The sequence below is a fragment of the Triturus cristatus genome, chromosome 3_2, assembly GCF_964204655.1.
Source record: "Triturus cristatus chromosome 3_2, aTriCri1.1, whole genome shotgun sequence".
NCBI classification, from domain to species: Eukaryota; Metazoa; Chordata; class Amphibia; order Caudata; family Salamandridae; genus Triturus; species Triturus cristatus.
Genome location: NC_140584.1, coordinates 926,343,228 through 926,361,649, shown reverse-complemented (window position 1 = coordinate 926,361,649; position 18,422 = coordinate 926,343,228). Strand labels below are relative to the sequence as shown.

General features: G+C 45.3%; 1 protein-coding gene across 2 annotated transcripts in view; it reads right to left on the bottom strand.

Annotated features, from left to right (window-relative positions):
• CLTC (clathrin heavy chain) overlaps positions 1-18,422 on the bottom strand; it is an 853,725-nt gene that overhangs the window by 123,418 nt on the left and 711,885 nt on the right. The window contains exon 31 of one of the 2 annotated variants that reach the window (XM_085649400.1): positions 8,753-8,773. The exons of the other annotated variant lie outside the window; for it this stretch is intronic. Within the exon in view, the coding sequence (XP_085505526.1) occupies positions 8,753-8,773 (21 nt within the window). The remainder of the gene's footprint in view (positions 1-8,752; positions 8,774-18,422) is intronic. 2 annotated transcript variants of the gene reach the window in all.

Here is an 18,422-nt window from a genome sequence, read left to right as displayed (position 1 = left end):
AGGCAAAACCACTTTCTTCGCCGTGATCTGCAAGGCAGTACAGATTACAATTGGAAGCAATTATATTTCAATTTTATCCTTGATGTAATAGCAATTCAGTGGCATCTATCTCCCACAGAGTAAATGAGTGCTTCTCATTCTACACAAAACACCAGTAATAAAAGTCTTATGGAGCCAATGGTTAGCAGTGCATCAATTCAATGACATTTGTAGCTGAAGCAAAGTCTGACATGCTGAAATTGTGTGGATGTACCTGGGTACTATCTAATCTTCGTTGTTGTGTAGAACTGTAAACATATTGTTTTAAGTCCTGATAGTCCGCTTTGAAAACCAACAACCATACCTTAGCTCCGAACCAGATGGGAAAAAAAACTCCAAAGTGGAGTGTGCGTGCAACAGCATTGTGGGGATCGAAAACGTCATCTTGAGTTATTTTTGAAAATGAAAGTTAAATCCTTGACGTCAACAACTTGTAAATATTCAGACCCAAACACTAGATGGTAGGAAAGTGCACAGAAGGTGAACTACAGCACATGCTGCAAACATGGCATTTAGAAATACCATATTCCTTAGATGTTGCCACCACATTTACCACTTTAGAGAAGTTCTTGCAAATACCATGAGACTTGAGGAGAAAACTAAAGGAGCACTTAAACAAAGCAGACGTTCAGAAAACATTTTGTTCTGAGAGAAGGCACACAGGTAGTTTGGTGACAGGACAAACTACAAGAAAAACGCTTCCAGGAGTAGGGAAAACTGTACAGCATGGTAAACCTGAGATGCATAGAGGGAAAGGAGTAGGTTACTTACTCTGTAAGCATCTGTTCGTGATATATGTAGCTGTAGATATACATGTTGTGCATACTTCTGCCATCTAGTGTTGGGCCTGAATGTGCAAGTTGCTTTTCTTCTAAGACGTTTTTCGAGTCACAAGGTACTGGGACAACTCTTGCTGGTAATCAGCCTAGTCATCGACTCCATTGTTAGATTGTTAGATTGTTTTCCCACACGGCGGGTGATGATAGAATGTGAAGCATAGCATGTAGAGACAGATATCCATGCAAAAGAGGGAAAAGAGATAGTAATACTGCAAGAGAGGAGGTTGGGAGCATGCGAATCAACAGAACTACATCCCAAGCACAGATGCTTACAGGGTAACATTCTGTTCGAGGCATGTATGGCTGTAGATACACATGCTGTGCACACAGTGTAAAGTAGTTCTCCCAAAGCTATGGGTAGTCCATGGCCGCTGTATTTTGAAAAAGTGTACAGAGTACTGCCTGGCCAACATTAGCTTGTTGGCCTGCCAGCACATCCACAGTAATGTTTTGCAAAAGTGTGCAGTGTGGACCAGGTAGCTGCTTTGCATATGTCAGCTATTTGAATGTTCCTCTGAAAGGCCTTGGAGGCTCCTTTTTTTTTTAGCATTGTGGGCTCTGGGAGGACTGGGAAGGATTCTCCCAGCTTTAGTATAGCATGTCTGGATGCATTTCACAATCTAAAAAAAGAGACACGTGTTGTCTATTTTGAGAGTAGGCGGCCACAACAGCTAGGTGTAGGCGTATGGAGACGATGGCTAAGGAAGAAGTCTGCAAAAGAAACAGACAATGTCCTTCACTGTGGCCTTTAAGGGATCAATGTGCTCCGATTGACAACAGGAGTTGAACCTCCTCCACTTGGCTGCAAAGCAGGCCCTGGTGGTAGGTCTGCATGCTTCTGAGAATGCTCATGCATGCAGGTGGAAGATTAAAGTATCCAAAATCTACGACTACAGAGCGAGATTACAAAGTTGAGGGAGCCGAGGTCTGGTTGCCTGATTTGTCCAAGGTTCTGCGCGAGAAGGTCTGTTCTGTTGGTAAGCACCTCGGGTCGAGCCAGAGAGAGTTCGAACAGAGTCATTAACCAAGTTGGTGGGCCAATGTGGGAGCCACCACAATGAGGGTGAGATGTGTGCCAGAGCCTCCGAACAACAAACAGAAGTAGTGGGAGAAGCGGAAAAGCAGAGGCACATATCTCGGACCAAATTATCCATAAAGTATTGCCTTTGGATTGTGGGTACCTGGAGGCAAAGTTAGGGCATATTGCGTTCTCTGCTGTGGCGAAAAGGCCTATTTCTGGCAAGCCCCAAAGCCTGAAGTACTGGGTGGGGTCCCCATGGATGGACTTGTTGCCGAAACCTGGAGGTCAGCAAAGTTGTACTCCGCGAGCAGATGGACTTTGTGGTGGAGACTCCGCCTCCAAATGCACTGTGTTAAATGAGTCCGTTAAGGAGACAAGGTGCCTCCCTGTTTCTGAAGGTAATACAAGGCTGTCATGTTGTCCATGCAGAAGAGAACACTCTTGCCTGTCAGGTGAGGTAGGAAAGCCTTCAACGCTAGGTGAACAGCTAGAAGTTCCAGGTAGTTGATGTGGAGGCCCCGGTGCTTGGGTTTGCATTGGCACAGGACAGGCAGATCCAGCAAGTGTGCACCCCACCCTGTAAAGAAGGCATCGTTATATTGGTCCTTTGCGGAACTGGGTTCAGAAAAGGCCACCTCTGCTCCACCACTGCAGAGAGCGACAAGTGTGGTAGCCGATCAACACCAGATCGCTCCAATGACCCTCCGCTTGAGACCGCTGTTGCGCTAGACATTCCTGCAATGTGTAGGCTGGCATGGGGCACTATAGCAAAGCAGGGAGCAATCGTGACCTGATGGTCTGTTTAAAAGTACTACATTCTGGCTGGGTTTGGATAGGTCATGCCATCCTCTTGAGCTGAGAATTGCCCCTAGACTGGGTTGAATCTGGAGGGATTGTAGGTGGGATTTGGTCATGTTTGTAAACCCTAGGTCATGTAACAGGGTTATCATAACCGAACTGTGTCCGCGGGATTGCTGGCAGGTGGCACCTTTGATAAGCCAGTCGTCAAGGCAGGGAAAGACATGAATGCCCCATCTGCGCAGATGCCACCACAAGACATTTTGTGAACACAAAAGGGGTGCAGAGGTGACCCCCAAATGAAGTCATGAAGTGGCCTTGTTGTAGAAGGGGAATAACATCCTGAAGAGTAACCATATGAAAGTGCCCTGAGAGATGTAATCGTTAAGGGGCCTGAGGTCCAGAATGGAACCAAGGGACCCCGTCCATCTTGGGAATTTTAAGTAAGGAGAGTATACTCCTGTGCCCTGGGGATGATGGGGGGATGGGTCATAAAGCCCCTTTGAGAAGTAGTGTTTTGACCTCTACCCTGAGTAACCTTTGGTGTCTCGGGGAGGGTGTGTTGGCGGGTGGAATGACGGGAAGCGTGGAAATGAGCTCCCGGCAATAACCATGTTGGGTAATGTCCAACACCCACTGGTTGGATGTGATGCGCCACCAAGTGGGGATAAACCATTGTAGGCTCCCCTCGACAGGTGTTGTGTGATCGGTAGGGGTGGTGAGGGGCAGGGTGCAAGAAGTTAGGATTTGGTGGTGGCGGCAGCTCCTTTGGTATAGCACACTTTACCTCTCCCTTTAGAATTGTTGGCTCTGTAGGATCCCCTTGGAAAGGGCTGCTGCCCTGTGGAAGTTGGTAAGATGTGGAGGCATCAGGGAAGATGGCGATGAAAGGAGCCGCGTGGTGCCAGTGTTTGAAGTGCACCCATAACCTTTGCAGTCTCTGTATCTTTTTAAATTTTCTATGCTTGGCCAACCTGCGGACAGAAAAGATGCGGCCCATAAAACGGCATGTGAAGCAGGTTCTGCTGAACCTCTGGGCTTGAAACCACAAATATGGAGCACGGTGTTTCTGCGCAGAAGGAGACAGGAGTTAACTCCTCCGGCAGCCGTGTGTGAGGCATCTAATGCACAGCGGATAGTGGTGTTAGAATATGCTTTCCCATTGAGACAATCTCATAACCTCTTTTCCTGTGCACCTCTGGGAGATGCTGGAGGAGCTCCTCCATTTCGTCCCAGTGGGCCTAATCAGAGAGGGTGATGGAATTAGCAATGTACTAATGACTGGCTGATTGCGAGGATACACTCTTCCCGCACCATCTAAATGCTTACACACCTTGTTTGGTGGAGGAGCATCACCAGTGGCCTGAGGGTTGGCTCTCCTACGGGATATGGTCCCAACTAGGGAGTCAGGTGGGAGCTGCCCATGTATGAAAATGGGGTCAAATGTGCTTTTTGTCCACCCTGGGAGTTATGACTCTAGTGCAGACAGGCTATTGAAATATGTTGGTCGGATAACAGAGCATGCCTTTAAGCATGGGAAGCTATAGGAAATGGGACCTGAAGAAACCAGAGGAACGTCTCTCGTGGGGCAGCAAGCCTCTAGGCTGTTTGGGTTCAGCAAAACACATTAGTTAAGAACTAAGGGAACGTGAGATCAGAAAATCGGTCACAGTCCGATACACAAACAGAAAATATCTCAAGGGTGGGTGGAGGAGAGGGTTTCAAAGAGCAGTCCTCTTCTAAAGGTTGTGTGTGAAGTCCACCTTATAGAAAAAAGCGATCTTACCAATTAGTTCCTGATAGAACGTGGAATGGTCTGGCAGAGTGGGGTATGCAGGATATAATTCAGGGTCTGTATTCCTCGGTGTTCCTGCATCATAGAAGTCTCATGGGTTGCCCTACGAAGTGTCAAATGACTACCTGCGTTGGAATGAAGTGAATCCTGAGGTGTAATGTCAAGTGGAACCCCTGAAGAAGGAGGCAGGTGAAGTTTGAAGAAGAGAGTGGGGTGAAGTACATGTGAAGGGTAAGGGGGTAGTAGCATGGTTTGCCTTCTTGTGCTGCTTTGGTGGGATTGGAATTTCCAAGGCCTACTTAAATGATCGCTGGCATTTAATAGATTGAGCAGATGAAGATCCCTAGGGTTGAGTGAGTATCCAATCCATGTGGAAATGGATGACCAAGTGTATTGGCCAAGTATCGATCTCCTCTTGAAGTTTGTGAATAATTGGTTCTACAGTGGCAGAGCAGAGGTTGAACTTGCTGGTGGCGCTAAGGGTTTCGGCGCCAAAGATCGAGTCAGTGTAGTCCTGCTGAGGCCGCCAGTCTCACTGATTTCATCGTGCAGAGACGGGTGTTAAATCAGTATGACTGTCAGTACAGATCATGGCCCGAAGGCAGTGATGGCTCGAGTGCTTATCGCTGGCATTCCAGAGTGGCTGGATGCCCCATGCAGAGGACTGTTTCCCTTGAGAGCAGAGGTGAAGATGTACTGTGCAAACACAATGAGATGGACAGAGCGCTGAAGCTTTTCAGACACTCACCCTTTCACTTTCAGTCACAGATGTGGTTTGAATCCATCATCGTTCTTTAGCTCACTTCGCCACCCCAGTTCAGACCAAGCCATATGCAAATCAGTCTTTACCCTGTTCCTCGTGGGAACAGTCCAGCCCGAACTGTTAAGCCAGGTCTTCCCTGGACCAGAAACTAGCATCCTGGAACTGGTTTCAGGGTAACAACCCTCATCAGCCAGGCTAGCTTGAATCCACTGGCAAAGTGAGCAAGGGACCCACATCTTGGCATACCCTGCCAACTTAGGGCAAACAAAGCAAACACAAGGAGATAATGGATGGAGTGCTGAAGCATTTCAGTCACTCACCCCTAGTCACAGATCTGGGTATAATCCATCAGTTCTTTAGCTCACTTCGCCACCCCAGTTCACTGAGCTCACTTTGCCTGTTGAGTTGGTGGAAAGTCTTCGATCTCCAAATCGGAGGGCTGTGGATGGTGCTCCCCTTGATGTACTCTGGGCCAAACAGGTCTGGGGTGTCGTCTCTGCTCCTAAGCAACATCTCAAGATGCCAAGCTCAATGGTTTCTCTCAAAGGGTCTTTTTGGAGCAGAGGGAGCACTGCATGTTATCAGCCTTGTTGTGTTTCGGTGAAAGACACAAATTGCAGACTTAATGGAGATCGGTGAAGGATACTTTAGGTGGGAGCCAGGAGAATAATGTAATGGTGTCTGTTCCATGACAGTCATGCCGGAGAGATGCGACAGATGGGAGGAGGCCCTGGAGGGGCCGCCGTCAACCCAAACCCACACCCACTGAAGCTAGGTCATAGACATTGAACCGAAGCAGAGAAAGAAAAGGAGATGCAGTCAACTACAATATAGACGTAGGGAAGGATTCTGTGTGGAGCGAAAAGAGCACCGCAACGTGTCGAACGGTAGCATGCATTCACACTTGACGGAGGAATGGAAATAATTTAACAATGGAGTCGAACATGTGCATTACCAGCAAGAGGAGGGGTCACAGTACGTCGTGACTTGAAAGACTTCTTTGAATAAAATCAACTTGCACACATCTGGGCAAAACACTGAAGACACTAATATGTCCAGTATGAATATCTACAGCCACACGTCTCGGACAGGATGGATTCTGTGGTAAATAGTTAAACATTAGCTGATATTGCTAAAGCATTGTATCACACAAAGCTGAAAAAACACCCTGAGACACTGCGCTGTGGCACATTATGATGGGTACTAACTTGGTGCCACATAGGAGTTGTGGCACTTTTCTACTGTGCAGTTATTACCCGTTATTAAAAAAATACTTGAGATTTTAGTTGTATTTAATAAATGATCTAATGATGTACAAAATATTCAAGGGCCCTGCTCTACTCAAAGAAACAAACCTAATGGTTACGAATATGCTGTGGCGCTCATGGAGATTGCACCATTTGTTTCCAATGAGCATCACAGAAGCACAATTAACTTTCAATTGCTTAAAAATCATTTTGCATTCACTTCAATGTATCTGAAAAGGAAAGGTGAATCTAGAAGTAAGTAGTCCACACTTTTAACAGCAGGCATGTGCTGTAAAGGGACACTATAGGCTTTAGCAGTCAAGACTGGCCATGTGCTTTATATGATCTGCTTTTGCGATTCTAAGCAAAGGTTTGCTGTTCTCTGAAATAAGTGTCATCAAAATAACTTTCTAAAACTTACTGTAGCATAAAAATCAACTATTTTCTTTTATTGGCCGCAAGATCAATCCCAGCAGTTTCTGCCTTACTAGTTTCCTTTTTTTTTCACTTATCTCAAAGTTACAGGTTCAAACTTGGTAGTTTGGTGATGATAAAGTTATTACCATTTAGTGTTTAGCACTAGGATGGTTTCAGTACATTTCATAGATAGTCCACTAAAAGCATCATTACAAATTGGTATAATACACACTATTACCTGCTGATACAAGAACGAGGCTTAGCTAAGAAAGAAGAGTCTATTAACTGACAGTATTTTTGAATCCTTGATTTTACCAGCATACGATTTCTGAGAACTACCAGACCCAGCAAAAAAGAAAATCAGAACTGGTGTCAAAATATTCTTTACATATAAACAGTGAACAGGTGATCTAGAAAAGGCAAAAAACATTCTGATCTGAAAGCCTAAAATGCACAGTAGGATGCAGTGTAGTCTGACCTTATGATACCTGGTGCCAAATGCAGTTATTGTGTATGTTCAAATTATCAAGCACCTGATTTTTTTTTTAACAAAGTGCTTGATTAGTAATTTCCAAAGAAACAACTTATGAGCACCATAGGAACCGGGACCTGAAAAAACGAGAGGAACGTCACTCCTGGTGCATCCAACCTCTATCTAGGCTGCTTGGTGTCAGAGTAACACATTAGTAAGAACTGAGAGAAAGATCAGAAGATGGGTCACAGTCCGTTACACTAACAGAAAACATCTCAAGGATGGAAGAAGAAAAAAGTAATTTGAAAAAAATAATAATAATTATATATAATAGTCATTATACCACACAAACAATTTAATAAGAAAACTCAGTGCTGTAAACTTCTGAATGTTGTGCAGGAATGTGTCTTTCCTTTTGGTGATCGATCCCATTATAAGGGCAGTTCAAGGATAAAGACATCGTCTTAACATTTCAACTTGAAATTCTTGGTGGGAGAGAGTTGAAAATAATATAGAATTGTCCCCTCAAACTTCTTAAAAAGGTGAAAAACAGCTCACGTTATTGTACTTGGATTGGTTTAATAAGCTGTAGTGCAAAAGTAGAGTTTTGGTCGAGGAGCAGTGCGTGGCATCAGACTTAACACTTACACCACCCCACCTCATAGGTTTGGTAGTTTGTTTTTACTTTTTTTGTTATAAACCTTTTTATTGGATTTTAACATGTTACAACTTCCTTCAGTATTTTTGTAGTATGGTACAGACTACCCACAATCAGTTTTTGAGCTCTGCTTTTCTTGGGTAATTTACAAAGCTTGCAGATACTTCATCACTATCTTGTACATAAATATACAAACTGGCATCACCATGGAAATTGGGGTTTGAAACCCAGGACGTGTAACCAACACTTGGCATACTGATCTAAAATGTTGGAACAAGTAAAGCACCTCCAGCTAAAACAAATAATGAAAATTCCCCATGTGCTATGCCGTCTACCACTCATGCTGGAAATTACACTACCTGCCAATCAGCACAAATTAAGGATTATTAGGGGGGAAAAAATCATCCTTTAGATACTTTGCATGAGGTAGGTTTATTCGACCCTAAAAGACTGTGACCCACCAACTGGTTAGCCTTCTGCCCTTCCTGATACAGTATTAGGTGATTAGTAGTGAACATTTCTACTAACAACCTATGGTTCTAACTATCATGGTTATGTTTTAAGGGATAGCAGAGGCTTTTAGTGAGATTTAGTTTAAAGGGGAGAGAAAGCAGTGTAAAGAAAGAAAGGAAAACAAACTCATGCAGATTTAATTTTTAGACAGTCCTCCAGACAAAAATGGAAAACAAGAATCAACTTTCACCTTTTCCTTTATTGCATCAACCTGAAAAGGAATTCAGAGGGTGCAGCTTAGAAAAATCAAATTCCACATTTAGCATTAAAAGAAGGCAGAATCGGCAACACAAGCGTTAGGGGAATAATAAATTTCAATTGACACACAGGAAAGAAAAATTAAAACAAAGAGGATACATAACATGTAAAAATGGCAGATTAAAATCTGTGTATACAGGTTCTAGAGCAAATGTAGGCAAGTGCTTGGATTTTACTTTATTACTTGAGGATTGTGTGGAAATGCTTTATGTGCTTTAGCCTTAAACCCCTTTAGTTAGTCTTTTCTTTATTGAAAGCCATCATCGAACACATAGCTAGGTATCTGATAGTTTACCTTTCTTGAATAGCCTTTTTCACTCCCTTTCCTTTTTTTTGCTATTGTGATTTTTTTGGCAGTGTTCCATACAAATCAACTTTCTTTCCAGCCAAAGGACTAATACAGGTAGTTACTTTATGCATTTCTACTTTTTTTGTTTCTGGAGCTAAATCGTGCCACAATAGAGGATTCCGGATTGCGAATCACTTAACAGTTTAGATGAGGATGAAAACATTCCTCTAAATGTATCTTTCTGACTTAGTTAATTGTGTAAAGGCTACCCAATGTTTATAGTGCATACTGCGCTTGTGGTTCTTCTAAGTGCTCTAGCACAGTTAGCCTGGTTAATTCAAGTTAATTTACGTTTGTCTTCTGAACTACCCATATGGAGATTAATCATCATGTCCTCTTTCATCCACATCACAAGCTAGATCAATCAAATTTGCTGAGGTGTGTGATATTGAGCCACATACCAATGTCCTCTGGATGATATGTTGGTTATTTGGGATTACACACTACCCCCTTTTACAGTAGTACTCACATGGATTAGAAAGATTAGGAGACAAGGATGTGCTATAATAAAGAAGTGAGATTCAGGTATTCTTTTCTTCTAGTCCCCAGCGTAAAGTTCTACTGGGACCAAGATCAGGCTAGAGAAGATCTCAAATAAGTCAGGTTACGTTACTGTACTAGTAAATGGTGAAGGGAAGAAATCAACAATTTTACATTATTTGGTGAACTACAGTTCCTAGGCCATGCATTTACCTTGCCTATATTTTTTTGCTCCTACTTGTGCTGTAAAAGAAAGCAATTCATCCAAACACGTGGACTAGACATAAGCTATTTACATTAAATATTTGTCACTACAAATTATAGGCCAATGAGAAAAAAAAAAAGAAAAACCGCATGCATAAGTATTTATAAAGTTGTATGCATTAACAGTAGCAGGTGTAAAAGAGTATTTTAAGCTTTGCAGAGATCAGCTTTAACACAAACTTAAATCAAGGATTGAGAAGCATTCTAACTAAAGGGATGGAATATGGCAGTAGAAAAAAACAGTCAATACACCCTGAAACACACCTCTACAAGTATGCAGACCTGAAAACAAGGATTCCATGTGGTACTAAAATAGCGCTAGTTGGCTGCATTAAAGCATTCATTTAACACTACACAATGCCTATCGGCACCATATTAACTCACACAGATCCTCTACCACTCACTGCAAATACAAACTGACGATATATTAACCAGGCCACATTTTTATTTGACACAAACATCCAAAAATGAAATGTTATCAGAGGAGCGCTACAATCCAACCACAGCATTCGTTCACTGACCAGAATCAACATGTTTTATCTACAAACTGTCCATGCAAGAAGTGACTTAGCTAAAAAGCTATAATTTTGGGAAAACATTTTCCAAACTCATTTCTTGGAATTAGGAAATTACAGCAGCAATTGTAATCTTCTAGATTTAACATTTTCTTTGGGTAAGATTTTGAGATTTCAAATTTACCTCTGCCAGTCATACTGTCGGCCATACATTAGCACTGGTCCTTAATCTTACTCACTTGTTTTCAGTCAGCAAGCTGGTCTTCTGATATGATGCAGGAACATGTCTTGAGATAATTATTCTTAACAGGATTAATAACAGGGTTCAGACCAGTCCCTCCCTCGGAACCCGGAGCAAGAACTGGAATATGTTTACAGTTGAAGTGGAAGAATGTCTGAACATCTTTCTGAAATTGGTATTGTTTGCACATTGGCTTACAATAAGAGCTGGATATGCTGTGTTCTACAAAAAATACTAGGTGATATCCCAGCGCAAACTGTCATGATTTTTCCCGGATGTAGAAGCAGCAAAAATGACTGTAGATAAAAGAATGTTGCCTAGCTTATCCAAAGAGGAAAATGTATGATGCTGGCTTTGTTTTGGAAACCCAAAAGCCACAGAGCCACTAAATAAAATCTTTCCACATTTTAATTGAACTTTCCCAATCGTGTCACCAGCACCACCATTATGACAGCTTTGAGAAGTACCGTGATAAACTGAAGGATTCTGCAGACGCTACATTAGATTGCTGAGTAAAGGCTTTCTTTAAGTTACTCTTCCCATCCCACCATTTGGACAAGTTTGCTTCTACACCAGATGGCCAATTCTAGTGTTAGCCTTAGGCTGGATCTCCATCTATTGTTCTTCATACAAAGGTGTTATTACCATCACTAAGACTTGGATTGAATTATCTTTCTTATTAACACTTTTTATTGATTTTTTATTCATAAACCGATTCAGGCAATGAAATGTTCAAGAAATACAACATTTAAATTAATTTTTTAGATTGTTTTAATCTTCTGAACTATGTGGTCTGCTCTCGGAACTTTAAATTCAAATATGAGAATAGTCCCACCATTGATCCCCAATGATGTGCTTCTTTAGGCAGCCTCAATGCTTATACACCACCTCTTCTGCTTTTGTGCAGTTGTCCAAGACTCTAGTCCAATTCTCTAGTGTGGGAGCTTAATCTGATCACCAGTGGAGTGCAACGTCTCTCTGGTCTATCAGCAGGTCAAAAGCAAACTTTCTAGTAATCCTTGCGACCCCTCCCCCTTTCATTTCCTGATTCCCAACAGCATGATCTTGGGGTCTAGTTCCTATGTTTGTCCCACTACTCCCCCCAGGGTGTCACTCATCTTGTTCAATACCTGGCTATTAATGGGCAGTCCTAGATCATGTAGAAATAACTGTCCTGGGCAGATCAGAATCTCCAGCAATTGGGATCCAGAGTTTTACCCATGTGCCAGAATCTTTATGTGTTATATTACCCATGAAAACTGAATGAGTTAAGTAGAAGGATATTGCTAGGGTCATCTGGGCTATTATGGCTTCAATCCAATCGCCATCCTCTATCTTTCCCAGGTCTTCTTCCCATTTGGTTCTCAACTCCAGTAGAGTATGGGGGAAATAACTACTAAGAAACTATATGTCTTCAATATACACTTCTTTCCCAATCAATCAGTGACCATTTTTACCACTACGGAATTGCATTGATCCTGCCTCTAGCCTACTCCTGCAGCAACCCAGGGCATGGCGTAATTGCAGGTATCTGAAGTGGGTCTTGTGAAGAATGAATTCCTCTGTCAACTCAAATGATCTGATGCGATTGTGGGTTCAGACACTGGCATAATTTGAGATTCCTATCAAGACCCAAGGACGGATCCAGATAGTCTTGTTGTGTTGGCAAGCCAAATGCCTTGTATGGAGGTCACACTTCTGGGTATACCGTGCCATTTAATTGGCTTCAAAGCGTCATGCCAACACAGGAGTGGTAATCTAGTAATCAGCGGCAGGAGTTGTGGAACTGCATCCCCATAAAGTAGTGCGAGCTACCCATAGCTTTCTAATAGTTCCAGTCTGGTGAAAGGGTCGTTTCTGTTGCTAAAGAGCCAGTCATTGGTCGGTATCAACTGGGAGGCCCGGTAATACAGTATAATATTTCGCCAATCCTAAGCCTGCCTCGTTTGGGGGACTGCCTGCACTTTGAAAAAGAATCACGGGGTTTTGCCACCAAATAGGAATCTGCTAATTAAGGACTGCAAACCCCTAAAAAAAAGTAGGTAGTAACAAAGGGTTAGTTCTGCAAAGTTTACAAAAAACAAGCTAAGGCGATAATAGCACCCGTCTACTTATTATGAAAGAGAAAGAGGGTCGACATTTTAAATTCTTACTGCAATCCTGAAGGTGGTTGATATTCAGGTTGCCAACCCTTCTGCTGGTTTCTTGCGGTTTCAATACATATTACAATTGATGGAGGTGCGGGGGGCCCGATCTAACCATGCGTTGGATGTATAACACAATATGTGCTATACCCTATCTTCGTGACAATTTCGCCCCGTCCTGCTCTGTGACCTGAGATTCTTACCTTATCCATCAGAGGGGCGAATAGTAGAGGGCCTCTCTTAGTGGGAAATGGAGCCAGTAGGCCACCATTAACCCTCACTTACGTCCTCACATATGTACCCACGCGGTAGCATAGGTTTCAACAGTTTTCAGAAGTGGGGTCTAAAGCTCCTTTTGCAAAGGGCCTAGATTATAAAGGGCCACTGTCCAGTATCAAAAGGTCTGTGACACCTACCAGCACCAAGGAACTACTCTCACCAAGCTCCTACACATGTGTCAGTATCTTGAAGGCACCACAGGCAGTGCCTGGTGCTTCTGTCAGGCACAGAGCCGTTAAGATCTTCGTGCATGAAGGAGCAAATATTTATTTTTCTTTCATCTGTGACAGTGAGTAAGTCTTAAATTACATCTATCACACTCGCCAGAATTCCCCTCAAAATAAATATTGAATATCTGTAGTGCACGGATAACCCTGGCATATCTCAGCAGTAAAACGAATAAATTAAAAAATATATACCTATTTAGAAAAATCCTTTGTTCTCCTTGGTAGATGCAAGAAACAAAAAGAAAGGCTTAGCGTTGGCCAGATTATCAGGAATGGCTTATGGCTTCTTTAATAGAGGTTTAACAATTGGATTGCAGAGGAGGAGCCTAGCACGCAACCAAGATGGACGCGCAGACACAGAGCTCCCGAGACCCTCGCAGCCTCCCACGTCTATCCTGATCACTATCCTGTTATCTTGAAGGGGTAACACGGGCGAACGGATGATTAGGTGATTCGCGTTCTCGGAATTTCAATCGGACTTCAGGAACTGTACATATGTGGATTTCAAGATTGAGGCCCACTCCGTGACGCCGCCCCGGACTCAGGTTGGCATTGTTCCCGAGTTGCAGTTGAACAACAACGGGTTTAGATCTTAGAGTTGGCTCGCCACTTTAGTTTCACTTTCGATTTCGATTCTCCTCCGCGAGTTCGGCGGCGGGTGCTCGCAGAGGGACTGTACCCGGACTGGATGGCGATTGCTGGCCTGAGGGGGCTGCCAGCCACTGCTTGGAGCGGCCTCTCCAAGGAGATACCTGCGCCTCACAGCTGCGCTGGATTTTGTGGTCCCGCTGTGTAATGATAGGCCGGCCGGACAACGAAATGCAAAAGTCTAGAACGACCCGGAGAGGTGGCTATGTTCAAACGAACAACATGGATCGCTATGCCCAACAGAAGGGATCCCCCGGTTTATCAAGTGGACCTCCGGACGGGGTCAAGGAAGGCTCGTCTTTCTCGACGGAATTGACTTTACAAGACGTCATGGGTGCCATTGATGCTATGAAAGCTGCTGTCGGCCAGCAATTTGATTCTTTGGCCCACAAACTGGACACTGTGTTGATCGATGTCAACCAGATTAGAGCGGACTTGTCGAAAACTAATGAGAAGGTCAAATCGTTGGGTCTCATGGCTTCAAGGCTGTCAACAGATGTGTCTGGCCTACAGACCGAGGCCCGCAACCTGCGTACCTTCAACGATCTCTTTGTCAAGAGACTGGAGGATTTTGAAAGTAGGGCTCGACGGAACAATGTGCGCATCATCGGTGTGCCGGAGCGATCGGAGGATGAGTCGACCGCTCTATTTGTGGAAGACCTGATCTTGAATAAACTTGCGCCGAAAGGACTGAGTAAATATTTTATGTTTGAACGGGCCCACAGAGTCCCGGGAGGTAAACCGAAGCCGGGGGCTCCATCGCGACCTATCATTGCCAGGATCTTTAACTTTAAGGACCGGGACGCAATTTTGCAGGCCTCCCGTGTGAATGGACCGACGAAGTACGAGAATGTGGATATCAGCTTTTACCCAGACTCTGCGCAATCGGTCCAAAAGCAAAGAATGGGATTTGTGTCTGTCAAGCGGCGACTGAGGGACATGGGCTTAAAGTTTTCTATGCTCTTCCCGGCCAAGTTGCGTGTTGAATTAGCAGAACGGACCTATTTTTTTGATCGACCCGAGGCGGTTGGGGACTGGCTTGACACTCAGCAACGTCACCGTAATGATGCGGAGCGGACCGCGGACGCGGGTGGCGGATTGGAGGGAAAACTGTAAACACACAAATGCTGACTCCTGGACAGGATCGTGTTCACCTCAGACTTTGGTTTGATGTTTTTGTAGTGTATCCTAGTTCCTTCATAAATATGGGGGTTGCGGGGTAACTGGTGAGACTCTTCCTCCCTGGGGGTTTTTCTTTTCGTAGAGTAGGTTGATGTTGGGGCGACAGGCACACTGCAAGTTGGGGGGGCTGAATGGTCTTGTGCAGGGGTGCAGGGTGGGGGGGTGTGTGACGGGAGTTGGGTGGGTGGGGGTAGAGTTGTGGGCTGGGGGTTGTTTTAGTTTCATACAAGGCAATTGGTTTTCTGTTTCGTGTTCTCGCTGTGGCTGGGAGAATCTATGCATCGGGGAGGGGGGTAGGGGATTACGTGTGTTGACGTGGAACGTCAACGGGTTAGGGGATCGATTAAAGCGGGGGGTGGTGCTGCAGTACTTGAAGCGTCTTTCTCCCGATGTAGTGTTACTGCAGGAAACGCATTTAATAGGACATTCCTGCCAAGCCATGAATAGAAGGGGCTACCGTTTGGTCGCTCACTCTGGTTTCACTTCTGGCTCTAGGGGAGTGGGTATTCTGGTCAGAGCTTCTCTCCCACTAGAAGTTGACGACGTCATACACGATGAGCGGGGATGCTACGTTGCGTTGGTGGGCCGGTGGGAGGGGAAGGTTTTATTGCTGGTCTCTGTCTATATCCCCCCTGGGTTGCAAACTACCACCTTTGCCGATTTGGGGCGGTTGTTACTTGGACTCCCGGAGGGCCTTCTGCTTGTGGGTGGCGATTTCAATTCTGTGGTATCGGGGAGAGAGGATCGGTATCCGCCCAGGGACCTCCCCGGGGCACACTTTTGGTTGGGTGGCTTTCTCAACACTATGGGGCTTATGGACTGCTGGAGGTTTCTGCACCCGGGGTTAACCCAATATACATTTCTGTCTGGCGCCCACGGCTCTTTATCTAGATTGGATTATGTGCTGATGCCGGCTGCCCAGGTTCAGATGATTCGGGAAGTTACACACCTTGCCCGAGGCATTTCAGATCACTCCCCACTGTTCTTACACTTAGAGGTTGCCTTGGGGGCGGCGGGGAGGGTGGCGCCGATTAACCCCTGGTACTTGCGAAACCCCAAAACTCTTGCTCTTTTGATTAAGTCACTGGACCATTATTTTATAGAAAATCAGGGGTCGGTCACTTCGGCTGTAACCTTATGGGAAGCCTTCAAGACGGTCATACGTGGGCAGGCCCTCTCTTTGATTTCTTTAGCCAAGAAACGTAAAAATGAGGAGGTGGTACGCCTTGAATCTGACATAGCCGAGTTGGAGGAGGATCTTGGACGGGGTGTCGCGAGTGACAAGCTCCATGCCCTCCGCCTTAAGCAGTCGGATTATAGGGCGCTGGTTACTGACGCTGCTAAGCTCGCGAACAACAGGGACGCCTGTATGATGTTGGCGACAAGGCCGGAAAGTTGATTGCGTGGCTGGAGAGAAGGGAGAGTGCCAACCGAGTGGTTCCGGTGATTGTGCGTGCCGATGGTGTGAGTGTGACGGAACCAGAGGAGATTGTGAATTGTTTTGCGGAGCACCTTCGTGAGGTGTACTCTCAGGTCTCTGATAGACCTGAAGAGGATTCTCACCTACTGCTACGAGATATCGCATTGCCGTGCCTCTCGGACGAGGATAAAGGTTTGATGGATGCCGCATTGACAAGTGATGAGATAGCTTTGGCGATTCGCTCTGTCCGCTCAGGTAAGGCTCTTGGTCCCAATGGCCTTCCGATTGAACTTTATAAGCTTCGGCCTGATAAGTTGGCGCCGTATCTCCGTGAGATGTTTGTTGCGTCCCGAGATGTCGGCTCCCTTCCCCGCGATCAACGCCTTGCAACTATTGTGGTGATTCATAAAGAGGGAAAGCCACGTGATCGCTGTGTGTCATATAGACCTATTTCGCTTTTGAATGCTGAACCAAAGATTCTCGCCAAAGTGTTGGCTAATCGCCTGATTAAAGTTATCGGAGACCTGGTTCATCCGGATCAGTCTGGTTTTATTCCACATCGGAACACCGCTCTGAACTTGCGGCGCCTCCATGGAGTCTTCGCGAGAGTGGATTCTTTACAGGAGCCTACCATTTTGGCGTCTTTGGACGCCACAATGGCGTTGGACACGTTGGAATGGTCTTATCTCTGGGCGTCGCTGGCTAAGTTTGGTTTCGGGCCTGGGTTTATCGAATGGGTGAAGTTGCTATATGAGGATCCGCTGGCGCAGGTGGTGGTGAATGGTAGAGTGTCTCACTCCTTTGTGCTTGGTAGAGGCACACGACAGGGCTGCCCCTTGTCCCCACTTCTTTTTGCCCTCGCGCTGGAACCTCTTGCAGCGTGGTTGTGGTGGGAACCATCTTTGAAAGGTATTCGATGGACACCGACCTTTGAGGATCGGGTGTCACTCTATGCAGACGACATTCTGCTCTATCTTACATCCCCGCGGAAGTCCTTGATTGTATTGTTTGATGTGTTAAACTCCTTCGGTCGCAATTCCGGGCTCATTATCAACTGGCTGAAATCCTGCGTGTATGTGCTTGTGGGCGATCCCCCTCTTCTCCCCCGCGGGTGTCCAATTCAGATATCGCATTCTGGATTCACATATCTGGGCGTCTATATGTCCTTGAACCCTGCTATTCGTTATGCTCTGAATCTATTGCCCCCGCTCCAACGGCTGAAGGCCGATGTTGCTCGCTGGCGGAAGCTTCCACTTTCGCCGCTCGGCCTTATTCAAGATGATGTCTCTTCCGCGTTTCTTGTATGCATTACAGAATATGTTAGATGTGGTGCCTGCGCGGTATTTTAGCGAGGTAGAGAGTTTACAGAGACAGCTGATCTGGGGTGGAAGATCGCGTAGTGCTCTCGCTAAATTGACCCTCCCGTGGTATGATGGGGGCATAGCTCTCCCTGACATTCGGAGGTACTACTGGGCGTCCCAGCTGGTGGCGGTGAATCATGGGACGTATGGCCCGGCTATGAATCCTGCCTACGAGATGGATAAACTACTGTTGCCGGGCGGAGATTACAATAGAGCGCTTTATTCCATGTCCGGCGATGTCAAGTTGACGGGTCCCACGAACACAGCTGTATGTGCCTGGCACTGTGCCACTGCCGCTACGGGCTGGAGGGGCCGTTTGTCTCGTGCGACTCCACTATATGCTTCTGACTAGTTGGGCGGCCTGTGGAGGACGAAGGGTTTTGAGAAATGGGATATGATTGGCATTTCTAGGGTGAGTGATCTTTGGGCGAGGGGAGCTTTTAGGACGTTTGAAGAACTTAAGACGCAGTACAAGCTGAATGACATGGAATT